This window comes from Chaetodon auriga, chromosome 15 (genome assembly GCF_051107435.1).
Source record: "Chaetodon auriga isolate fChaAug3 chromosome 15, fChaAug3.hap1, whole genome shotgun sequence".
Taxonomy (NCBI): Eukaryota; Metazoa; Chordata; class Actinopteri; order Chaetodontiformes; family Chaetodontidae; genus Chaetodon; species Chaetodon auriga.
In genome coordinates this window covers 20,129,821-20,149,404 of record NC_135088.1, presented here as the reverse complement: position 1 = coordinate 20,149,404, position 19,584 = coordinate 20,129,821, and the positions used below count along the sequence as shown (strand labels likewise).

The 19,584-nt window shown below is 46.0% G+C and overlaps 1 protein-coding gene across 1 annotated transcript in view; it reads right to left on the bottom strand.

Annotated features, from left to right (window-relative positions):
- Nucleotides 1-19,584, bottom strand: part of mlxipl (MLX interacting protein like) — a 50,099-nt gene that overhangs the window by 20,463 nt on the left and 10,052 nt on the right. Inside the window, exons 8-11 of the mRNA XM_076751459.1 lie at nucleotides 18,371-18,522; nucleotides 17,638-18,250; nucleotides 17,462-17,535; nucleotides 16,819-17,086 (exon numbers count right to left, since the gene is read on the bottom strand). Coding sequence (XP_076607574.1) covers nucleotides 16,819-17,086; nucleotides 17,462-17,535; nucleotides 17,638-18,250; nucleotides 18,371-18,522 — 1,107 coding nt within the window. The remainder of the gene's footprint in view (nucleotides 1-16,818; nucleotides 17,087-17,461; nucleotides 17,536-17,637; nucleotides 18,251-18,370; nucleotides 18,523-19,584) is intronic.

Genomic DNA, 19,584 nt, shown 5'->3' with positions numbered 1-19,584 from the left:
CGCGAGTTGAAAACAGGGCTCCTTTCTGCTCTCTCCGAAAATCTTTGTATTGGAGTGCATGGAGAGCAGAGACAGACTTGGCCGCGCTTAGAGGCTGCTAATTCAAATTCTGTAACTCTCACAGATTTTTTGAGCACATTGTGAGAGAGAGGACAAGTTTGTCTACAACTGTGGAAAAAATCATGCCTGTAGAGTGTAAACTGTGGCCGGGAGGAGCGTGGAAAGAGCAAAAACCTAGTCGTTTTTAATCGGCTCTCTCCCACTCTAGCGATGATGTCACCCACTCTAGCCTCTAACTGTCCGCGCAATACACACCCATTGAAATCTGAGAATTTCCCCAAAAACACTCATGGTCATTGATGAGGGATTACTCAAAAACTACATGAGTTATCAAAACGTGGCTTAATACAGCAATAGACAAGACTTGTGTCTACAATTTAAAGTTTAAATGGAGTCTCTAGGTGAAAGTATGCCGGAGCAGTAGCCAGTAGAAAAAGTGTGACAATTTTTACCGCCTCCCATTCATTTCTTATGGGAAATTTATCGCAGTTTTTCGCGACTTACGTCGCGAAAAACTGCGATAAATTTGAGAAAAATAATAGCACGCCGATCCCGATCGAGACGCACGTTTTGATATAACATTTGCGTGGGTGCTCCCAAAACTGTAGGAGGAGTAGCGGTCCGAAATTTGACACGGAAGAGGAAGAATAATAATAATAACTAGACAATTTCCCTGCGGGAAATTTTGAAAGGGCCACGGGGTCTACTGCCCGACCGCGTACATATACATTACATTATATGCCCATATGTCTGTTTATTTGTGGAAGGGAGCATGAGAGAGAAGTGCTCACAGAGGTACTGAGCCTCAGAGGTTGCCACAGCAACTTGAGAGCCCCTCCCAATCATGCTCTATGAGACACAGCTGCGCACGCACACACACGCCCCCTCTCAGCACTCAGGCACACATGCACTCAGAGAGAGAAAAAGAGACAGAGACAGAAGTGGCCGGGCTTAGAGGCTGCTAATTCAAATTCTGTAAGTCTCACACATTTTTCCAGCACATTGTGAGAGAGAGGACAAGTTTGTCTACAACTGTGGAAAAAATCATGCCTGTAGTGTGTAAACTGTGGCCGGGAGGAGCGTGGAAAGACAGAAAATCTGGAGTTAAAAAAAGGCTCTCTGCCACTCTGACTACTTAGACTCAGGGGTTGTCACGGCAACTTGAGCTGGTTGCCCATGACGATAAGGGCAGACAGACAGGGGCGACAGAAAAGCGGAGAAAACGAGCGATTTTCTGCCTCTGCACTCCTCTCACATTTGGGCTTCTCCTGAGAGAACGGTAGCTCCTATCAGAAAAACAAAGACACCGTGAGCGCCTTGAGGACTTCCTGAACGATTTGGTGTAATTTTGTGTTTCTACAGAATATTTTGTGGACACAGTCGCGAGTTGAAAACAGGGCTCCTTTCTGCTCTCTCCGAAAATCTTTGTATTGGAGTGCATGGAGAGCAGAGACAGACGTGGCCGCGCTTAGAGGCTGCTAATTCAAATTCTGTTTGTCTCACAGATTATTCGAGCACATTGTGAGAGAGAGGACAAGTTTGTCTACAACTGTGGAAAAAATCATGCCTGTAGAGTGTAAACTGTGGCCGGGAGGAGAGTGGAAAGAGCAAAAACCTAGTAGTTTTTAATCGGCTCTCTCCCACTCTAGCGATGATGTCACCCACTCTAGCCTCTAACTGTCCACGCAATACACACCCATTGAAATCAGAGAATTTCTCCAAAAACGCTCATGGTCATTGATGAGGGATTATTCAAAAACTACATGAGTTATCAAAACGTGGCTTAATACGGCAATAGACAAGACTTGTGTCTACAATTTAAAGTTTAAATGGAGTCTCTAGGTGAAAGTATGCCGGAGCAGTAGCCAGTAGAAAAAGTGGAATGATTTTTACCTCCTCCCATTCATTTCTTATGGGAAATTTATCGCAGTTTTTCGCGACTTACGTCGCGAAAAACTGCGATAAATTTCCCAAAAATAATAGCACGCCGATCCCGATCGAGACGCATGTTTTGATATAACATTTGCGTGGGTGCTCCCAAAACTGTAGGAGGAGTAGCGGTCCAAAATTTGACACGGAAGAGGAAGAATAATAATAAGAAGAAGAAAAAACACGCAGTATAACAATAGTGCTCGGGGCTTCGCCCCGAGCACTACTGTCTACAGCTTTGCTGTAGGCAGTAGTGCTCGTGGCTTGCCCCGTGGCCCTAACTAGACAATTTCCCTGCGGGAAATTTTGAAAGGGCCACGGGGTCTACTGCCCGACCGCGTACATATACATTACATTATATGCCCATATGTCTGTTTATTTCCATGTGGGAGCATGAGAGAGAAGTGCTCACAGAGGTACTGAGCCTCAGAGGTTGCCACAGCAACTTCAGAGCCCCTCCCAATCATGCTCTATGAGACCCAGCTGCGCACGCACACACACGCCCCCTCTCAGCACTCAGGCACACATGCACTCAGAGAGAGAAAAAGAGACAAAGACAGACATGGCCGGGCTTAGAGGCCTCTAATTCAAATTCTGTAAGTCTCACACATTTTTCCAGCACATTGTGAGAGAGAGGACAAGTTTGTCTGCAACTGTGGAAAAAATCATGCCTGTAGTGTGTAAACTGTGGCCGGGAGGAGCGTGGAAAGACAGAAAATCTGGAGTTAAAAAAAGGCTCTCTGCCACTGAGGCTCAGTGGTTGTCATGGCAATTTGGCTTGGTTGCCCATGACGATAGGGGCAGACAGAGAGGGGCAGACAGAAAAGCGGAGAAAACGAGCGATTTTCTGCCTCTGCACTCCTCTCACGTTTGGGCTTCTCCTGAGAGAACGGTAGCTCCTATCAGAAAAACAAAAACACCGTGGGCGCCTTGAGGACTTCCTGAACGATTTGGTGTAATTTTGTGTTTCTACAGCAAATATTGTGGACACAGTCGCGAGTTGAAAACGGGGCTCCTTTCTGCTTCTCTCAGAAAATCTTTGTATTGGAGTGCATGGGGAGCAGAGACAGACGTGGCCGCGCTTAGAGGCTGCTAACTCAAATTCTGTAAGTCTCACAGATTTTTCCAGCACATTGTGAGAGAGAGGACAAGTTTGTCTACAACTGTGGAAAAAATCACGCCTGTAGAGCGTAAACTGTGGCCAGGAGGAGCGTGGAAAGAGCAAAAATCTAGGCGTTTTTTTCGGCTCTCTCCCACTCTAGCGATGATGTCACCCACTCTAGCCTCTAACTGTCCGCGCAATACACACCCATTGAAATCTGAGAATTTCTCCAAAAACGCTCATGGTCATTGATGAGGGATTATTCAAAAACTACACGAGTTATCAAAACGTGGCTTAATACAGCAATAGACAAGACTTGTGTCTACAATTTAAAGTTCAAATGGAGTCTCTAGGTGAAAGTATGCCGGAGCAGTAGCCAGTAGAAAAAGTGCGACAATTTTTACCGCCTCCCATTCATTTCTTATGGGAAATTTATCGCAGTTTTTCGCGACTTACGTCGCGAAAAACTGCGATAAATTTGAGAAAAATAATAGCACGCCGATCCCGATCGAGACGCACGTTTTGATATAACATTTGCGTGGGTGCTCCCAAAACTGTAGGAGGAGTAGCGGTCCGAAATTTGACACGGAAGAGGAAGAATAATAATAATAAGAAGAAGAAGAAAAAACACGCAGGATAACAATAGTGCTCGGGGCTTCGCCCCGAGCACTACTGTCTACAGCTTTGCTGTAGGCAGTAGTGCTCGTGGCTTGCCCCGTGGCCCTAATAATAATAAGAAAAAACACGCAGGATAACAATAGTGCTCGGGGCTTCGCCCCGAGCACTACTGTCTACAGCTTTGCTGTAGGCAGTAGTGCTCGTGGCTTGCCCCGTGGCCCTAATAACTAGACAATTTCCCTGCGGGAAATTTTGAAAGGGCCACGGGGTCTACTGCCCGACCGCGTACATATACATTACATTATATGCCCATTATGGCTCATTGTGTGTGAGGGAGCATGAGAGAGAAGTGCTCACAGAGGTACTGAGCCTCAGAGGTTGCCACAGCAACTTCAGAGCCCCTCCCAATCATGCTCTATGAGACCCAGCTGCGCACGCACACACACGCCCCCTCTAAGCACTCAGGCACACATGCACTCAGAGAGAGAAAAAGAGACAAAGACAGACATGGCCGGGCTTAGAGGCCTCTAATTCAAATTCTGTAAGTCTCACACATTTTTCCAGCACATTGTGAGAGAGAGGACAAGTTTGTCTGCAACTGTGGAAAAAATCATGCCTGTAGTGTGTAAACTGTGGCCGGGAGGAGCGTGGAAAGACAGAAAATCTGGAGGTTTTTTAAGGCTCTCTGCCACTGAGGCTCAGTGGTTGTCATGGCAATTTGGCTTGGTTGCCCATGACGATAGGGGCAGACAGAGAGGGGCGAGAGAAAAGCGGAGAAAACGAGCAAATTTCTGCCTCTGCACTGCTCTCACATTTGGGCTTCTCCTGAGAGAACGGTAGCTCCTATCAGAAAAACAAAGACACCGTGAGCGCCTTGAGGACTTCCTGAACGATTTGGTGTAATTTTGTGTTTCTACAGCAAATATTGTGGACACAGTCGCGAGTTGAAAACGGGGCTCCTTTCTGCTTCTCTCCGAAAATCTTTGTATTGGAGTGCATGGAGAGCAGAGACAGACATGGCCGCGCTTAGAGGCTGCTAATTCAAATTCTGTAACTCTCACAGATTTTTCGAGCACATTGTGAGAGAGAGGACAAGTTTGTCTACAACTGTGGAAAAAATCATGCCTGTAGAGTGTAAACTGTGGCCGGGAGGAGCGTGGAAAGAGCAAAAACCTAGTCGTTTTTAATCGGCTCTCTCCCACTCTAGCGATGATGTCACCCACTCTAGCCTCTAACTGTCCACGCAATACACACCCATTGAAATCTGAGAATTTCCCCAAAAACGCTCATGGTCATTGATGAGGGATTACTCAAAAACTACATGAGTTATCAAAACGTGGCTTAATACAGCAATAGACAAGACTTGTGTCTACAATTTAAAGTTTAAATGGAGTCTCTAGGTGAAAGTATGCCGGAGCAGTAGCCAGTAGAAAAAGTGCGACAATTTTTACCACCTCCCATTCATTTCTTATGGGAAATTTATCGCAGTTTTTCGCGACTTACGTCGCGAAAAACTGCGATAAATTTAAGAAAAATAATCGCATAGCGATCCCGATCAAGATGCACGTTTTGATATAACATTTGCGTGGGTGCTCCCAAAACTGTAGGAGGAGTAGCGAATCGAAAAAAGCACGGAAGAGGAAGAATAATAATAATAACTAGACAATTTCCCTGCGGGAAATTTTGAAAGGGCCACGGGGTCTACTGCCCGACCGCGTACATATACATTACATTATATGCCCATTATGCCTCTCTGTGTGTGAGGGAGCATGAGAGAGAAGTGCTCACAGAGGTACTGAGCCTCAGAGGTTGCCACAGCAACTTCAGAGCCCCTCCCAATCATGCTCTATGAGACCCAGCTGCGCACGCACGCACACGCCCCCTCTCAGCACTCAGGCACACATGCACTCAGAGAGAGAAAAAGAGACAGAGACAGACATGGCCGGGCTTAGAGGCCTCTAATTCAAATTCTGTAAGTCTCACACATTTTTCCAGCACATTGTGAGAGAGAGGACAAGTTTGTCTGCAACTGTGGAAAAAATCATGCCTGTAGTGTGTAAACTGTGGCCGGGAGGAGCGTGGAAAGACAGAAAATCTGGAGTTAAAAAAAGGCTCTCTGCCACTCTGACTACTTAGGCTCAGAGGTTGTCATGGCAACTTAAGCCGGTTGCCGTTGACGACAGGGGCAGACAGACTGGGGCAGACAGAAAAGCGGAGAAAACGAGCGATTTTCTGCCTCTGCACTCCTCTCACGTTTGGGCTTCTCCTGAGAGAACGGTAGCTCCTATCAGAAAAACAAAAACACCGTGGGCGCCTTGAGGACTTCCTGAACGATTTGGTGTAATTTTGTGTTTCTACAGCAAATATTGTGGACACAGTCGCGAGTTGAAAACGGGGCTCCTTTCTGCTTCTCTCCGAAAATCTTTGTATTGGAGTGCATGGGGAGCAGAGACAGACATGGCCGCGCTTAGAGGCTGCTAACTCAAATTCTGTAAGTCTCACAGATTTTTCCAGCACATTGTGAGAGAGAGGACAAGTTTGTCTACAACTGTGGAAAAAATCACGCCTGTAGAGCGTAAACTGTGGCCAGGAGGAGCGTGGAAAGAGCAAAAATCTAGGCGTTTTTTTCGGCTCTCTCCCACTCTAGCGATGATGTCACCCACTCTAGCCTCTAACTGTCCGCGCAATACACACCCATTGAAATCTGAGAATTTCTCCAAAAACGCTCATGGTCATTGATGAGGGATTATTCAAAAACTACACGAGTTATCAAAACGTGGCTTAATACAGCAATAGACAAGACTTGTGTCTACAATTTAAAGTTTAAATGGAGTCTCTAGGTGAAAGTATGCCGGAGCAGTAGCCAGTAGAAAAAGTGCGACAATTTTTACCGCCTCCCATTCATTTCTTATGGGAAACGAATACGCGTTTTTCGCGACTTACGTCGCGAAAAACGCGTATTCTGTAGAGAAAAATAATAGCACGCCGATCCCGATCGAGACGCACGTTTTGATATAACTTTTGCGTGGGTGCTCCCAAAACTGTAGGAGGAGTAGCGAATCGAAATTTGACACGGAAGAGGAAGAATAACTAGACAATTTCCCTGCGGGAAATTTTGAAAGGGCCACGGGGTCTACTGCCCGACCGCGTACATATACATTACATTATATGCCCATATGTCTGTTTATTTGTGTAAGGGAGCATGAGAGAGAAGTGCTCACAGAGGTACTGAGCCTCAGAGGTTGCCACAGCAACTTCAGAGCCCCTCCCAATCATGCTCTATGAGACCCAGCTGCGCACGCACACACACGCCCCCTCTCAGCACTCAGGCACACATGCACTCAGAGAGAGAAAAAGAGACAGAGACAGACATGGCCGGGCTTAGAGGCCTCTAATTCAAATTCTGTAAGTCTCACACATTTTTCCAGCACATTGTGAGAGAGAGGACAAGTTTGTCTGCAACTGTGGAAAAAATCATGCCTGTAGTGTGTAAACTGTGGCCGGGAGGAGCGTGGAAAGACAGAAAATCTGGAGTTAAAAAAAGGCTCTCTGCCACTCTGACTACTTAGGCTCAGAGGTTGTCATGGCAACTTAAGCCGGTTGCCGTTGACAACAGGGGCAGACAGAGAGGGGCGACAGAAAAGCGGAGAAAACGAGCGATTTTCTGCCTCTGCACTCCTCTCACATTTGGGCTTCTCCTGAGAGAACGGAAGCTCCTATCAGAAAAACAAAGACACCGTGAGCGCCTTGAGGACTTCCTGAACGTTTTGGTGTAATTTTGTGTTTCTACAGAATATTTTGTGGACACAGTCGCGAGTTGAAAACAGGGCTCCTTTCTGCTTCTCTCCGAAAATCTTTGTATTGGAGTGCATGGAGAGCAGAGACAGACGTGGCCGCGCTTAGAGGCTGCTAATTCAAATTCTGTTTGTCTCACAGATTTTTCGAGCACATTGTGAGAGAGAGGACAAGTTTGTCTACAACTGTGGAAAAAATCACGCCTGTAGAGCGTAAACTGTGGCCGGGAGGAGCGTGGAAAGAGCAAAAACCTAGTCGTTTTTAATCGGCTCTCTCCCACTCTAGCGATGATGTCACCCACTCTAGCCTCTAACTGTCCACGCAATACACACCCATTGAAATCTGAGAATTTCTCCAAAAACGCTCATGGTCATTGATGAGGGATTATTCAAAAACTACATGAGTTATCAAAACGTGGCTTAATACAGCAATAGACAAGACTTGTGTCTACAATTTAAAGTTTAAATGGAGTCTCTAGGTGAAAGTATGCCGGAGCAGTAGCCATTAGAAAAAGGGAAAAAAAAATTTCGTTTTTCGAGCTCCTCCCATTCATTTCTTATGGGAAACGAAAACCCGTTTTTCGCGACTTACGTCGCGAAAAACGCGTATTCTGTAGAGAAAAATAATAGCACGCCGATCCCGATCGAGACGCACGTTTTGATATAACATTTGCGTGGGTGCTCCCAAAACTGTAGGAGGAGTAGCGGTCCGAAATTTGACACGGAAGAGGAAGAATAATAATAATAACTAGACAATTTCCCTGCGGGAAATTTTGAAAGGGCCACGGGGTCTACTGCCCGACCGCGTACATATACATTACATTATATGCCCATATGTCTGTTTATTTCCATGTGGGAGCATGAGAGAGAAGTGCTCACAGAGGTACTGAGCCTCAGAGGTTGCCACAGCAACTTCAGAGCCCCTCCCAATCATGCTCTATGAGACCCAGCTGCGCACGCACACACACGCCCCCTCTCAGCACTCAGGCACACATGCACTCAGAGAGAGAAAAAGAGACAGAGACAGAAGTGGCCGGGCTTAGAGGCTGCTAATTCAAATTCTGTAAGTCTCACACATTTTTCCAGCACATTGTGAGAGAGAGGACAAGTTTGTCTACAACTGTGGAAAAAATCATGCCTGTAGTGTGTAAACTGTGGCCGGGAGGAGCCTGGAAAGAAAACAAATCTGGAGTTAAAAAAAGGCTCTCTGCCACTCTGACTACTTAGGCTCAGAGGTTGTCACGGCAACTTGAGCTGGTTGCCCATGACGATAAGGGCAGACAGACAGGGGCGACAGAAAAGCGGAGAAAACGAGCCATTTTCTGCCTCTGCACTCCTCTCACGTTTGGGCTTCTCCTGAGAGAACGGTAGCTCCTATCAGAAAAACAAAGACACCGTGAGCGCCTTGAGGACTTCCTGAACGATTTGGTGTAATTTTGTGTTTCTACAGCAAATATTGTGGACACAGTCGCGAGTTGAAAACGGGGCTCCTTTCTGCTTCTCTCCGAAAATCTTTGTATTGGAGTGCATGGGGAGCAGAGACAGACGTGGCCGCGCTTAGAGGCTGCTAACTCAAATTCTGTAAGTCTCACAGATTTTTCGAGCACATTGTGAGAGAGAGGACAAGTTTGTCTACAACTGTGGAAAAAATCACACCTGTAGAGCGTAAACTGTGGCCAGGAGGAGCGTGGAAAGAGCAAAAATCTAGGCGTTTTTTTCGGCTCTCTCCCACTCTAGCGATGATGTCACCCACTCTAGCCTCTAACTGTCCGCGCAATACACACCCATTGAAATCTGAGAATTTCTCCAAAAACGCTCATGGTCATTGATGAGGGATTATTCAAAAACTACACGAGTTATTAAAACGTGGCTTAATACACCAATAGACAAGACTTGTGTCTACAATTTACAGTTTAAATGGAGTCTCTAGGTGAAAGTATGCCGGAGCAGTAGCCAGTAGAAAAAGTGCGACAATTTTTACCGCCTCCCATTCATTTCTTATGGGAAACGAATACGCGTTTTTCGCGACTTACGTCGCGAAAAACGCATATTCTACAGAGAAAAATAATAGCACGCCGATCCCGATCGAGACGCACGTTTTGATATATCATTTGCGTGGCTGCTCCCAAAACTGTAGGAGGAGTAGCGAATCGAAATTTGACACGGAAGAGGAAGAATAATAAGAAAAAACACGCAGGATAACAATAGTGCTCGGGGCGAAGCCCCGAGCACTACTGTCTACAGCTTTGCTGTAGGCAGTAGTGCTCGTGGCTTGCCCCGTGGCCCTAACTAGACAATTTCCCTGCGGGAAATTTTGAAAGGGCCACGGGGTCTACTGCCCGACCGCGTACATATACATTACATTATATGCCCATTATGTCTCTCTGTGTGTGAGGGAGCATGAGAGAGAAGTGCTCACAGAGGTACTGAGCCTCAGAGGTTGCCACAGCAACTTCAGAGCCCCTCCCAATCATGCTCTATGAGACCCAGCTGCGCACGCACACACACGCCCCCTCTCAGCACTCAGGCACACATGCACTCAGAGAGAGAAAAAGAGACAGAGACAGACATGGCTGGGCTTAGAGGCCTCTAATTCAAATTCTGTAAGTCTCACACATTTTTCCAGCACATTGTGAGAGAGAGGACAAGTTTGTCTGCAACTGTGGAAAAAATCATGCCTGTAGTGTGTAAACTGTGGCCGGGAGGAGCGTGGAAAGACAGAAAATCTGGACTTAAAAAAAGGCTCTCTGCCACTCTGACTACTTAGGCTCAGAGGTTGTCATGGCAACTTAAGCCGGTTGCCGTTGACGACAGGGGCAGACAGACTGGGGCAGACAGAAAAGCGGAGAAAACTAGACAATTTCCCTGCGGGAAATTTTGAAAGGGCCACGGGGTCTACTGCCCGACCGCGTACATATACATTACATTATATGCCCATATGTCTGTTTATTTGTGTGTGGGAGCATGAGAGAGAAGTGCTCACAGAGGTACTGAGCCTCAGAGGTTGCCACAGCAACTTCAGAGCCCCTCCCAATCATGCTCTATGAGACACAGCTGCGCACGCACACACACGCCCCCTGTCAGCACTCAGGCACACATGCACTCAGAGAGAGAAAAAGAGACAGAGACAGAAGTGGCCGGGCTTAGAGGCTGCTAATTCAAATTCTGTAAGTCTCACACATTTTTCCAGCACATTGTGAGAGAGAGGACAAGTTTGTCTGCAACTGTGGAAAAAATCATGCCTGTAGTGTGTAAACTGTGGCCGGGAGGAGCCTGGAAAGACAGAAAATCTGGAGGTTTTTTTAGGCTCTCTGCCACTGAGGCTCAGTGGTTGTCACGGCAATTTGGCTTGGTTGCCCATGACGATAGGGGCAGACAGAGAGGGGCGACAGAAAAGCGGAGAAAACGAGCGATTTTCTGCCTCTGCACTCCTCTCACATTTGGGCTTCTCCTGAGAGAACGGAAGCTCCTATCAGAAAAACAAAGACACCGTGAGCGCCTTGAGGACTTCCTGAACGTTTTGGTGTAATTTTGTGTTTCTACAGAATATTTTGTGGACACAGTCGCGAGTTGAAAACAGGGCTCCTTTCTGCTTCTCTCCGAAAATCTTTGTATTGGAGTGCATGGAGAGCAGAGACAGACGTGGCCGCGCTTAGAGGCTGCTAATTCAAATTCTGTTTGTCTCACAGATTTTTCGAGCACATTGTGAGAGAGAGGACAAGTTTGTCTACAACTTTGGAAAAAATCATGCCTGTAGAGTGTAAACTGTGGCCGGGAGGAGCGTGGAAAGAGCAAAAACCTAGTCGTTTTTAATCGGCTCTCTCCCACTCTAGCGATGATGTCACCCACTCTAGCCTCTAACTGTCTGCGCAATACACACCCATTGAAATCTGAGAATTTCTCCAAAAACGCTCATGGTCATTGATGAGGGATTATTCAAAAACTACATGAGTTATCAAAACGTGACTTAATACACTAATAGACAAGACTTGTGTCTACAATTTAAAGTTTAAATGGAGTCTCTAGGTGAAAGTATGCCGGAGCAGTAGCCAGTAGAAAAAGTGGAATGATTTTTACCTCCTCCCATTCATTTCTTATGGGAAATTTATCGCAGTTTTTCGCGACTTACGTCGCGAAAAACTGCGATAAATTTCCCAAAAATAATAGCACGCCGATCCCGATCGAGACGCACGTTTTGATATAACTTTTGCGTGGGTGCTCCCAAAACTGTAGGAGGAGTAGCGAATCGAAATTTGACACGGAAGAGGAAGAATAATAATAATAATAATAATAATAAGAAGAAAAAACACGCAGGATAACAATAGTGCTCGGGGCTTCGCCCCGAGCACTACTGTCTACAGCAGGGGTATTCAACTAAAATTCAAAGAGGTCCGGTTAGAGAAAATTTCCTAAAGCAAAGGTCCGGAACATCATAATGTCATAACGTTATGATTTGTGATATATATACTGAAGTAGCCTAGTAGTTGTATCAACATCTGCATGTAATCAACATCTGATCAAATAAAGAAAGTACAATTCAAAAACATTTCGACAGTATTTATTGTCACTTAACATTAAACCAGGCAGATTTGAATTTAAAAATGAAATAGAGAAAATAAAATGTTTTTTGAAAAATTGTGCATTATAAAAGAAAGTGTTTAATTTTAGAAAAAGTAAAAGTGAAGCAACAGCTTGAATATTCCTTTTTCTTTGTTAACTTTCACATCTTAACAGTCTCAACTAATTTGAAAATAACAGCTGAACAGTTATACAGTTTCTCTTTCTTTCCCTCTTTTCCCACTCTCCACACTTTTTGTTGTTCAGTGAGAGAACTGAGCTCGAGCTTGTCCTGCCGGGATTTTAAACCTGGGCTGGAATGGTGTCAAGGCCATCCTCTTTGTCTTCTCTCCCGCTAACTCGTCTCTTCCTCTTTGTCTCTTCCTGCCTTTCGCTCACTCGCCTCTCCGTCTTCTCGCCCTGTATCGCTTCTTTCTTTTTCTATCTTTCTAACTTTCTAATTTTCTATCGTCTCTCCATTCGCTTCTCACTCCTCATCTGACTGCAGTCAGAGTTGCTATGTTTATCGTCCGCAATGCAGAGATGCGACTGGCTGGGTAGCATCACGTGGGATGGCTTAACTCGCATGCAATTGGTTTGTGTGTTTCCTCAGCCGCTAAACCGGTGCCGTAAAGACTAGAAAAGTTGTGCCGGTTAAAATATAAGTGTCCCGTCAAAATTTGAAATCCCTTAATAATTTACTGGTTATAGGTCCGGGTCCGTATAGGACGGTGTCTGGGTCCGGACTCGGACCGCGGTCCGCCTGTAAGTGACCCCTGGTCTACAGCTTTGCTGTAGGCAGTAGTGCTCGTGGCTGCCCCGTGGCCCTAACGAGCGATTTTCTGCCTCTGCACTCCTCTCACGTTTGGGCTTCTCCTGAGAGAACGGTAGCTCCTATCAGAAAAACAAAAACACCGTGAGCGCCTTGAGGACTTCCTGAACGATTTGGTGTAATTTTGTGTTTCTACAGCAAATATTGTGGACACAGTCGCGAGTTGAAAACGGGGCTCCTTTCTGCTTCTCTCCGAAAATCTTTGTATTGGAGTGCATGGAGAGCAGAGACAGACGTGGCCGCGCTTAGAGGCTGCTAATTCAAATTCTGTAAGTCTCACAGATTTTTCGAGCACATTGTGAGAGAGAGGACAAGTTTGTCTACAACTGTGGAAAAAATCACGCCTGTAGAGCGTAAACTGTGGCCAGGAGGAGCGTGGAAAGAGCAAAAATCTAGGCGTTTTTTTCGGCTCTCTCCCACTCTAGCGATGATGTCACCCACTCTAGCCTCTAACTGTCCACGCAATACACACCCATTGAAATCTGAGAATTTCTCCAAAAACGCTCATGGTCATTGATGAGGGATTACTCAAAAACTACACGAGTTATCAAAACGTGGCTTAATACAGCAATAGACAAGACTTGTGTCTACAATTTAAAGTTTAAATGGAGTCTCTAGGTGAAAGTATGCCGGAGCAGTAGCCAGTAGAAAAAGTGCGACAATTTTTACCGCCTCCCATTCATTTCTTATGGGAAATTTATCGCAGTTTTTCGCGACTTACGTCGCGAAAAACTGCGATAAATCCAAGAAAAGTAATAGCACGCCGATCCCGATTGAGACGCACGTTTTGATATATCATTTGCGTGGCTGCTCCCAAAACTGTAGGAGGAGTAGCGAATCGAAATTTGACACGGAAGAGGAAGAATAACTAGACAATTTCCCTGCGGGAAATTTTGAAAGGGCCACGGGGTCTACTGCCCGACCGCGTACATATACATTACATTATATGCCCATATGTCTGTTTATTTCCATGTGGGAGCATGAGAGAGAAGTGCTCACAGAGGTACTGAGCCTCAGAGGTTGCCACAGCAACTTGGGAGCCCCTCCCAATCATGCTCTATGAGACACAGCTGCTCACGCACACACACGCCCCCTCTAAGCACTCAGGCACACATGCACTCAGAGAGAGAAAAAGAGACAAAGACAGACATGGCCGGGCTTAGAGGCCTCTAATTCAAATTCTGTAAGTCTCACACATTTTTCCAGCACATTGTGAGAGAGAGGACAAGTTTGTCTGCAACTGTGGAAAAAATCATGCCTGTAGTGTGTAAACTGTGGCCGGGAGGAGCCTGGAAAGACAACAAATCTGGAGTTAAAAAACGGCTCTCTGCCACTCTGAGCACTGAGGCTCAGTGGTTGTCACGGCAACTTGAGCTGGTTGCCCATGACGATAAGGGCAGACAGACAGGGGCGACAGAAAAGCGGAGAAAACGAGCGATTTTCTGCCTCTGCACTCCTCTCACATTTTGGCTTCTCCTGAGAGAACGGAAGCTCCTATCAGAAAAACAAAGACACCGTGAGCGCCTTGAGGACTTCCTGAACGATTTGGTGTAATTTTGTGTTTCTACAGAATATTTTGTGGACACAGTCGCGAGTTGAAAACAGGGCTCCTTTCTGCTTCTCTCCGAAAATCTTTGTATTGGAGTGCATGGAGAGCAGAGACAGACGTGGCCGCGCTTAGAGGCTGCTAATTCAAATTCTGTTTGTCTCACAGATTTTTCGAGCACATTGTGAGAGAGAGGACAAGTTTGTCTACAACTGTGGAAAAAATCATGCCTGTAGAGTGTAAACTGTGGCCGGGAGGAGCGTGGAAAGAGCAAAAACCTAGTCGTTTTTAATCGGCTCTCTCCCACTCTAGCGATGATGTCACCCACTCTAGCCTCTAACTGTCCACGCAATACACACCCATTGAAATCTGAGAATTTCTCCAAAAACGCTCATGGTCATTGATGAGGGATTATTCAAAAACTACATGAGTTATCAAAACGTGGCTTAATACAGCAATAGACAAGACTTGTGTCTACAATTTAAAGTTTAAATGGAGTCTCTAGGTGAAAGTATGGCGGAGCAGTAGCCAGTAGAAGAAGTGCGACAATTTTTACCGCCTCCCATTCATTTCTTATGGGAAATTTATCGCAGTTTTTCGCGACTTACGTCGCGAAAAACTGCGATAAATTCAAGAAAAATAATAGCACACCGATCCCGATCGAGACGCACGTTTTGATATAACATTTGCGTGGGTGCTCCCAAAACTGTAGGAGGAGTAGCGAATCGAAATTTGACACGGAAGAGGAAGAATAATAATAATAATAATAATAATAATAAGAAGAAAAAACACGCAGGATAACAATAGTGCTCGGGGCTTCGCCCCGAGCACTACTGTCTACAGCTTTGCTGTAGGCAGTAGTGCTCGTGGCTTGCCCCGTGGCCCTAATAAGAAAAAACACGCAGGATAACAATAGTGCTCGGGGCTTCGCCCCGAGCACTACTGTCTACAGCTTTGCTGTAGGCAGTAGTGCTCGTGGCTTGCCCCGTGGCCCTAATAATAATAAGAAAAAACACGCAGGATAACAATAGTGCTCGGGGCTTCGCCCCGAGCACTACTGTCTACAGCTTTGCTGTAGGCAGTAGTGCTCGTGGCTGCCCCGTGGCCCTAATAAGAAGAAGAAGAAGAAAAAACACGCAGGATAACAATAGTGCTCGGGGCTTTGCCCCGAGCACTACTGTCTACAGCTTTGCTGTAGGCAGTAGTGCTCGTGGCTTGCCCCGTGGCCCTAATAATAATAAGAAGAAAAAACACGCAGGATAACAATAGTGCTCGGGGCTTCGCCCCGAGCACTACTGTCTACAGCTTTGCTGTAGGCAGTAGTGCTCGTGGCTGCCCCGTGGCCCTAATAATAATAATAATAATAAGAAAAAACACGCAGGATAACAATAGTGCTCGTGGCTGCCCCGTGGCCCTAATAAGAAAAAACACGCAGGATAACAATAGTGCTCGGGGCTTCGCCCCGAGCACTACTGTCTACAGCTTTGCTGTAGGCAGTAGTGCTCGTGGCTTGCCCCGTGGCCCTAATAAGAAAAAACACGCAGGATAACAATAGTGCTCGTGGCTTGCCCCGTGGCCCTAATAATAAGAAAAAACACGCAGGATAACAATAGTGCTCGGGGCTTCGCCCCGAGCACTACTGTCTACAGCTTTGCTGTAGGCAGTAGTGCTCGTGGCTTGCCCCGTGGCCCTAATAATAATAATAATAATAAGAAGAAAAAACACGCAGGATAACAATAGTGCTCGGGGCTTCGCCCCGAGCACTACTGTCTACAGCTTTGCTGTAGGCAGTAGTGCTCGTGGCTTGCCCCGTGGCCCTAATAATAATAATAATAAGAAAAAACACGCAGGATAACAATAGTGCTCGGGGCTTCGCCCCGAGCACTACTGTCTACAGCTTTGCTGTAGGCAGTAGTGCTCGTGGCTGCCCCGTGGCCCTAATTAAGCAGATCAATAGAACAGTAATAAAAAGCTGCGTGACTCTGCAGAGCTGATGTAGCCAGGCTTATGGAACTATTCTGGGGTACAAAAAACTCATTCATCTGCTGCACATTAGTTTCTACATGTTCTCATACTGCACAGCACCTTCACCCATGTTGTTGTTGTTGTCAGATTCACTGCATGCCATTTAATGTTTACATTCCATATGCCTGCTGACACTGTAACAGTTTGCTAAAGTGTTAGCATAAAGTCCATGATCCATGACACATGATCAGTTTGGTGTCTATGTTCAAATCATTAAGTTGCTCAGCAGGTCAATGTCTTCAAGACGTTTTACAGAAATGTTTATAATTCATTATTTAAAAGAAGACGTGATCCCTAATTGCATTTGGAAAACGCAAGATATTTTTTATTTAAGAGCACTGAGGGCACACTGTACCTGTTAGGCTGCTCCTGTCCGTTCCATAGAGCTGGACAGGAGATAGCTTCTCAGTCTTGGGAACGAGGAGGGTTGTGCCAGTGTGCGTGGAGCCGTGGGTGAGCAGGGCAGACACGGCCGAGCCTCTGGAGGTGCTGGCGTGGGGTCCACTGTGAACCAGGGTGGCACTCTGGCTGTGCAGGGGTGTCAACACTGGGATCCCTGTAGGCCAGCCAGCTCCATGCTGCAGCTGAGATGAAGCTCCTCCAACATGTGTGCTGCTGCTTGACTGTGAAACAACATACAACCTCAACTTAGTGCCTTTCAAAAGAAATAATGAAAAGAAAAAAAAAAACATATTGTTTTTACCTTTCTTTTTTTTGCACAGATTAAACAAGCAACATAATAACATCTTAATTAGTAAGCTTAAGCAGTGAGGCTAAGTGGATTTTGTTACTGCTGTACAAAGCCAGGCTAGCAGTTTCCCCTTATTTCCAGTCTTTATGCTAAGCTATGTTAATCAGCTGTTAAGAAAGCAAATAAGCATGTTTGAAAAAAAGGCCAAACTGTTTCTTTAAGTTAATTAATTATTTGACATGCTGTGCCAAGCCACTTATCAATGCAAATAAAACAGTGCTCTTGTGATACTGAAGGACAGGCTCACCAAGGAGCTGGGAGATGATGACCCCTGACCTTTGGCTGTCACTAGAGTAGTATCAAATCTTAGTGATGGCTTCCCTGAAAGCACAGAAACCAATATTTGACAGAAACACGATCCCACTCATTTTTTCACATGAATAACGGTTGTTAAAGACAGAGCAAAGGACAGATGTGACTCACGTTCACGGGGGCCAGAGGAGAGCAGCTTGGCCAGGCAGCTACTGGGTGTGGGTGCAGTGGAAGGGAGGCCGGAGGGAGCCACCGAGGGCCCAGCTGTCCTCACTCCTCCTGTCTTTTGCTTGTGCTTCCCTCTGACCCCTGTAAAAACCACCTGCTCCGGGACTGAGAAGCAGTGGGCTGCAGTGACAGAGGGCAGCGCTGTGTGGACCGGGTCAGACAAGGTAGCCAGGTAACTGAGAGAGGGGCAGGGAGTCTGGGGGTATGTGTCCCCTGTGTGAGGGTAGCCATGAGCCTGGTGCACAGAGCCCTGGGGCCCCATGGTGGAGGCGGTGTGAGTGATGACAGTGGAGGCCAAGCTGGTTGCTGTGTAGTAACCAAACTTGTGACATGGCAGTGGGTACAAAAAAGGAACACTTGAGGAGGCAGGCTGCTCGATGCTGTCGGTATATGCTATAGAAACAGGCGGATCGGGGAATGACTGCTCTTCATATGGCATGGCGCCTGATAAGATGTTAGATGTGTGGTATTCCCTGCATCCCTGGTCCGGCCTGGTTTGGTCTGGCTGGGTACTGGATGAGGAGGGCTGAGGCGAATTGTCAGATGTCAGACTGGGCTGGAAAAAGAAAGATTTGGTCTATTTTACTGATTTAACAAGAGCACTGTTAGTTTCTGATTAAATATGTCTGCAACAATACATCTCCCAGGCAGGAGGAGCTGTTTACAGCAGCAGTACCTGAGCCAGCTGGGTGTCGATAAGTAGCTGAGAAGTTGTTACCACAGGGGAGGGAACTGGAGCAAACTGTGTGCTGGATGAGCTCTCAAAATAGCTACAGTCAGCAAAACCAGTCTGCTCAGTGGGCTGGCTGCGGTAGTTCATAAAGATATCTGATAAAACCACACCCACCCACCCACACACACACACACACACACACACACACACACACACACACACACACATACATACACAATCAGACTGTCAGTTGTAATAAAACTTTGACCACTGGCCAAGAAGGTGGATTGAAAAATAGAATACATGAACATAAACAGGACAAGGAAACTATGACATTGTACTTAACCCAGAATATATAGATTACTTGTTTACTTAAGAATAACACAGCCCTAATGAGATCATGTAATCCACTGCATGATCACCTCCAGAAGGATCTGATCAGGGGCTGACGTTTGAGTCCATGTTGTCGATACAAACATTATATGTGAAGTCTATTTACTGTAGTCATTTAAGCAAATTTGGGGCTAAAAATAGTGCATCCATTATGCACAGCTGAGTTCTGATGGAAATACAAAACTGCAAGAAGGATGATTGAATATGAGATCCAGAGTCAGATCAGTCTGCAGTTTCATATTACAGTCATGGCTTCATTTCAGAAATTCAAACATCAGAACAGAAAATAAGAGCACAGAGCCAAAACATCAAACAAGTCAACATCCAAAATGTTGTGCAGCTCTCTGTATGAGGTGGTCGTTCAAGGTATTTGCTTCGTATCTGCCAGGTCACATATCTCTGGAGCCACGCTGGCAGCTGAATGTGGCAAACTGCCATCTGTGGTATGAAAAAGCTTCTCCACGTCTAATGTTACCGAATTCAAACCAAGTTTTAACCAGTTGAGGAAACAAATATCAAACCAGTCTTCATGCCTCAGTCAATGAAACATTGATTTCAGCTGTTTGGAACTGAGCAGCTTTCATGAACACATATTTGGAAACCAGCATGATACAAACTCTGTAAAAACAAGGCCAAAAGTGTAGCACAATATGAAAATACATACCAGCATGCCTCAGTTTTCATCTCAGTACGGAGAAAGTACTGGCATAACACGCCGTCTCAGAGGAGTCATCTGTATTTCCATTTCAGAGAAGCACAGTGGAAGATTGCATAAATTAAACTCATGGCTGTGTCGCTCTGACAGACACTCACTAGCTCGACCT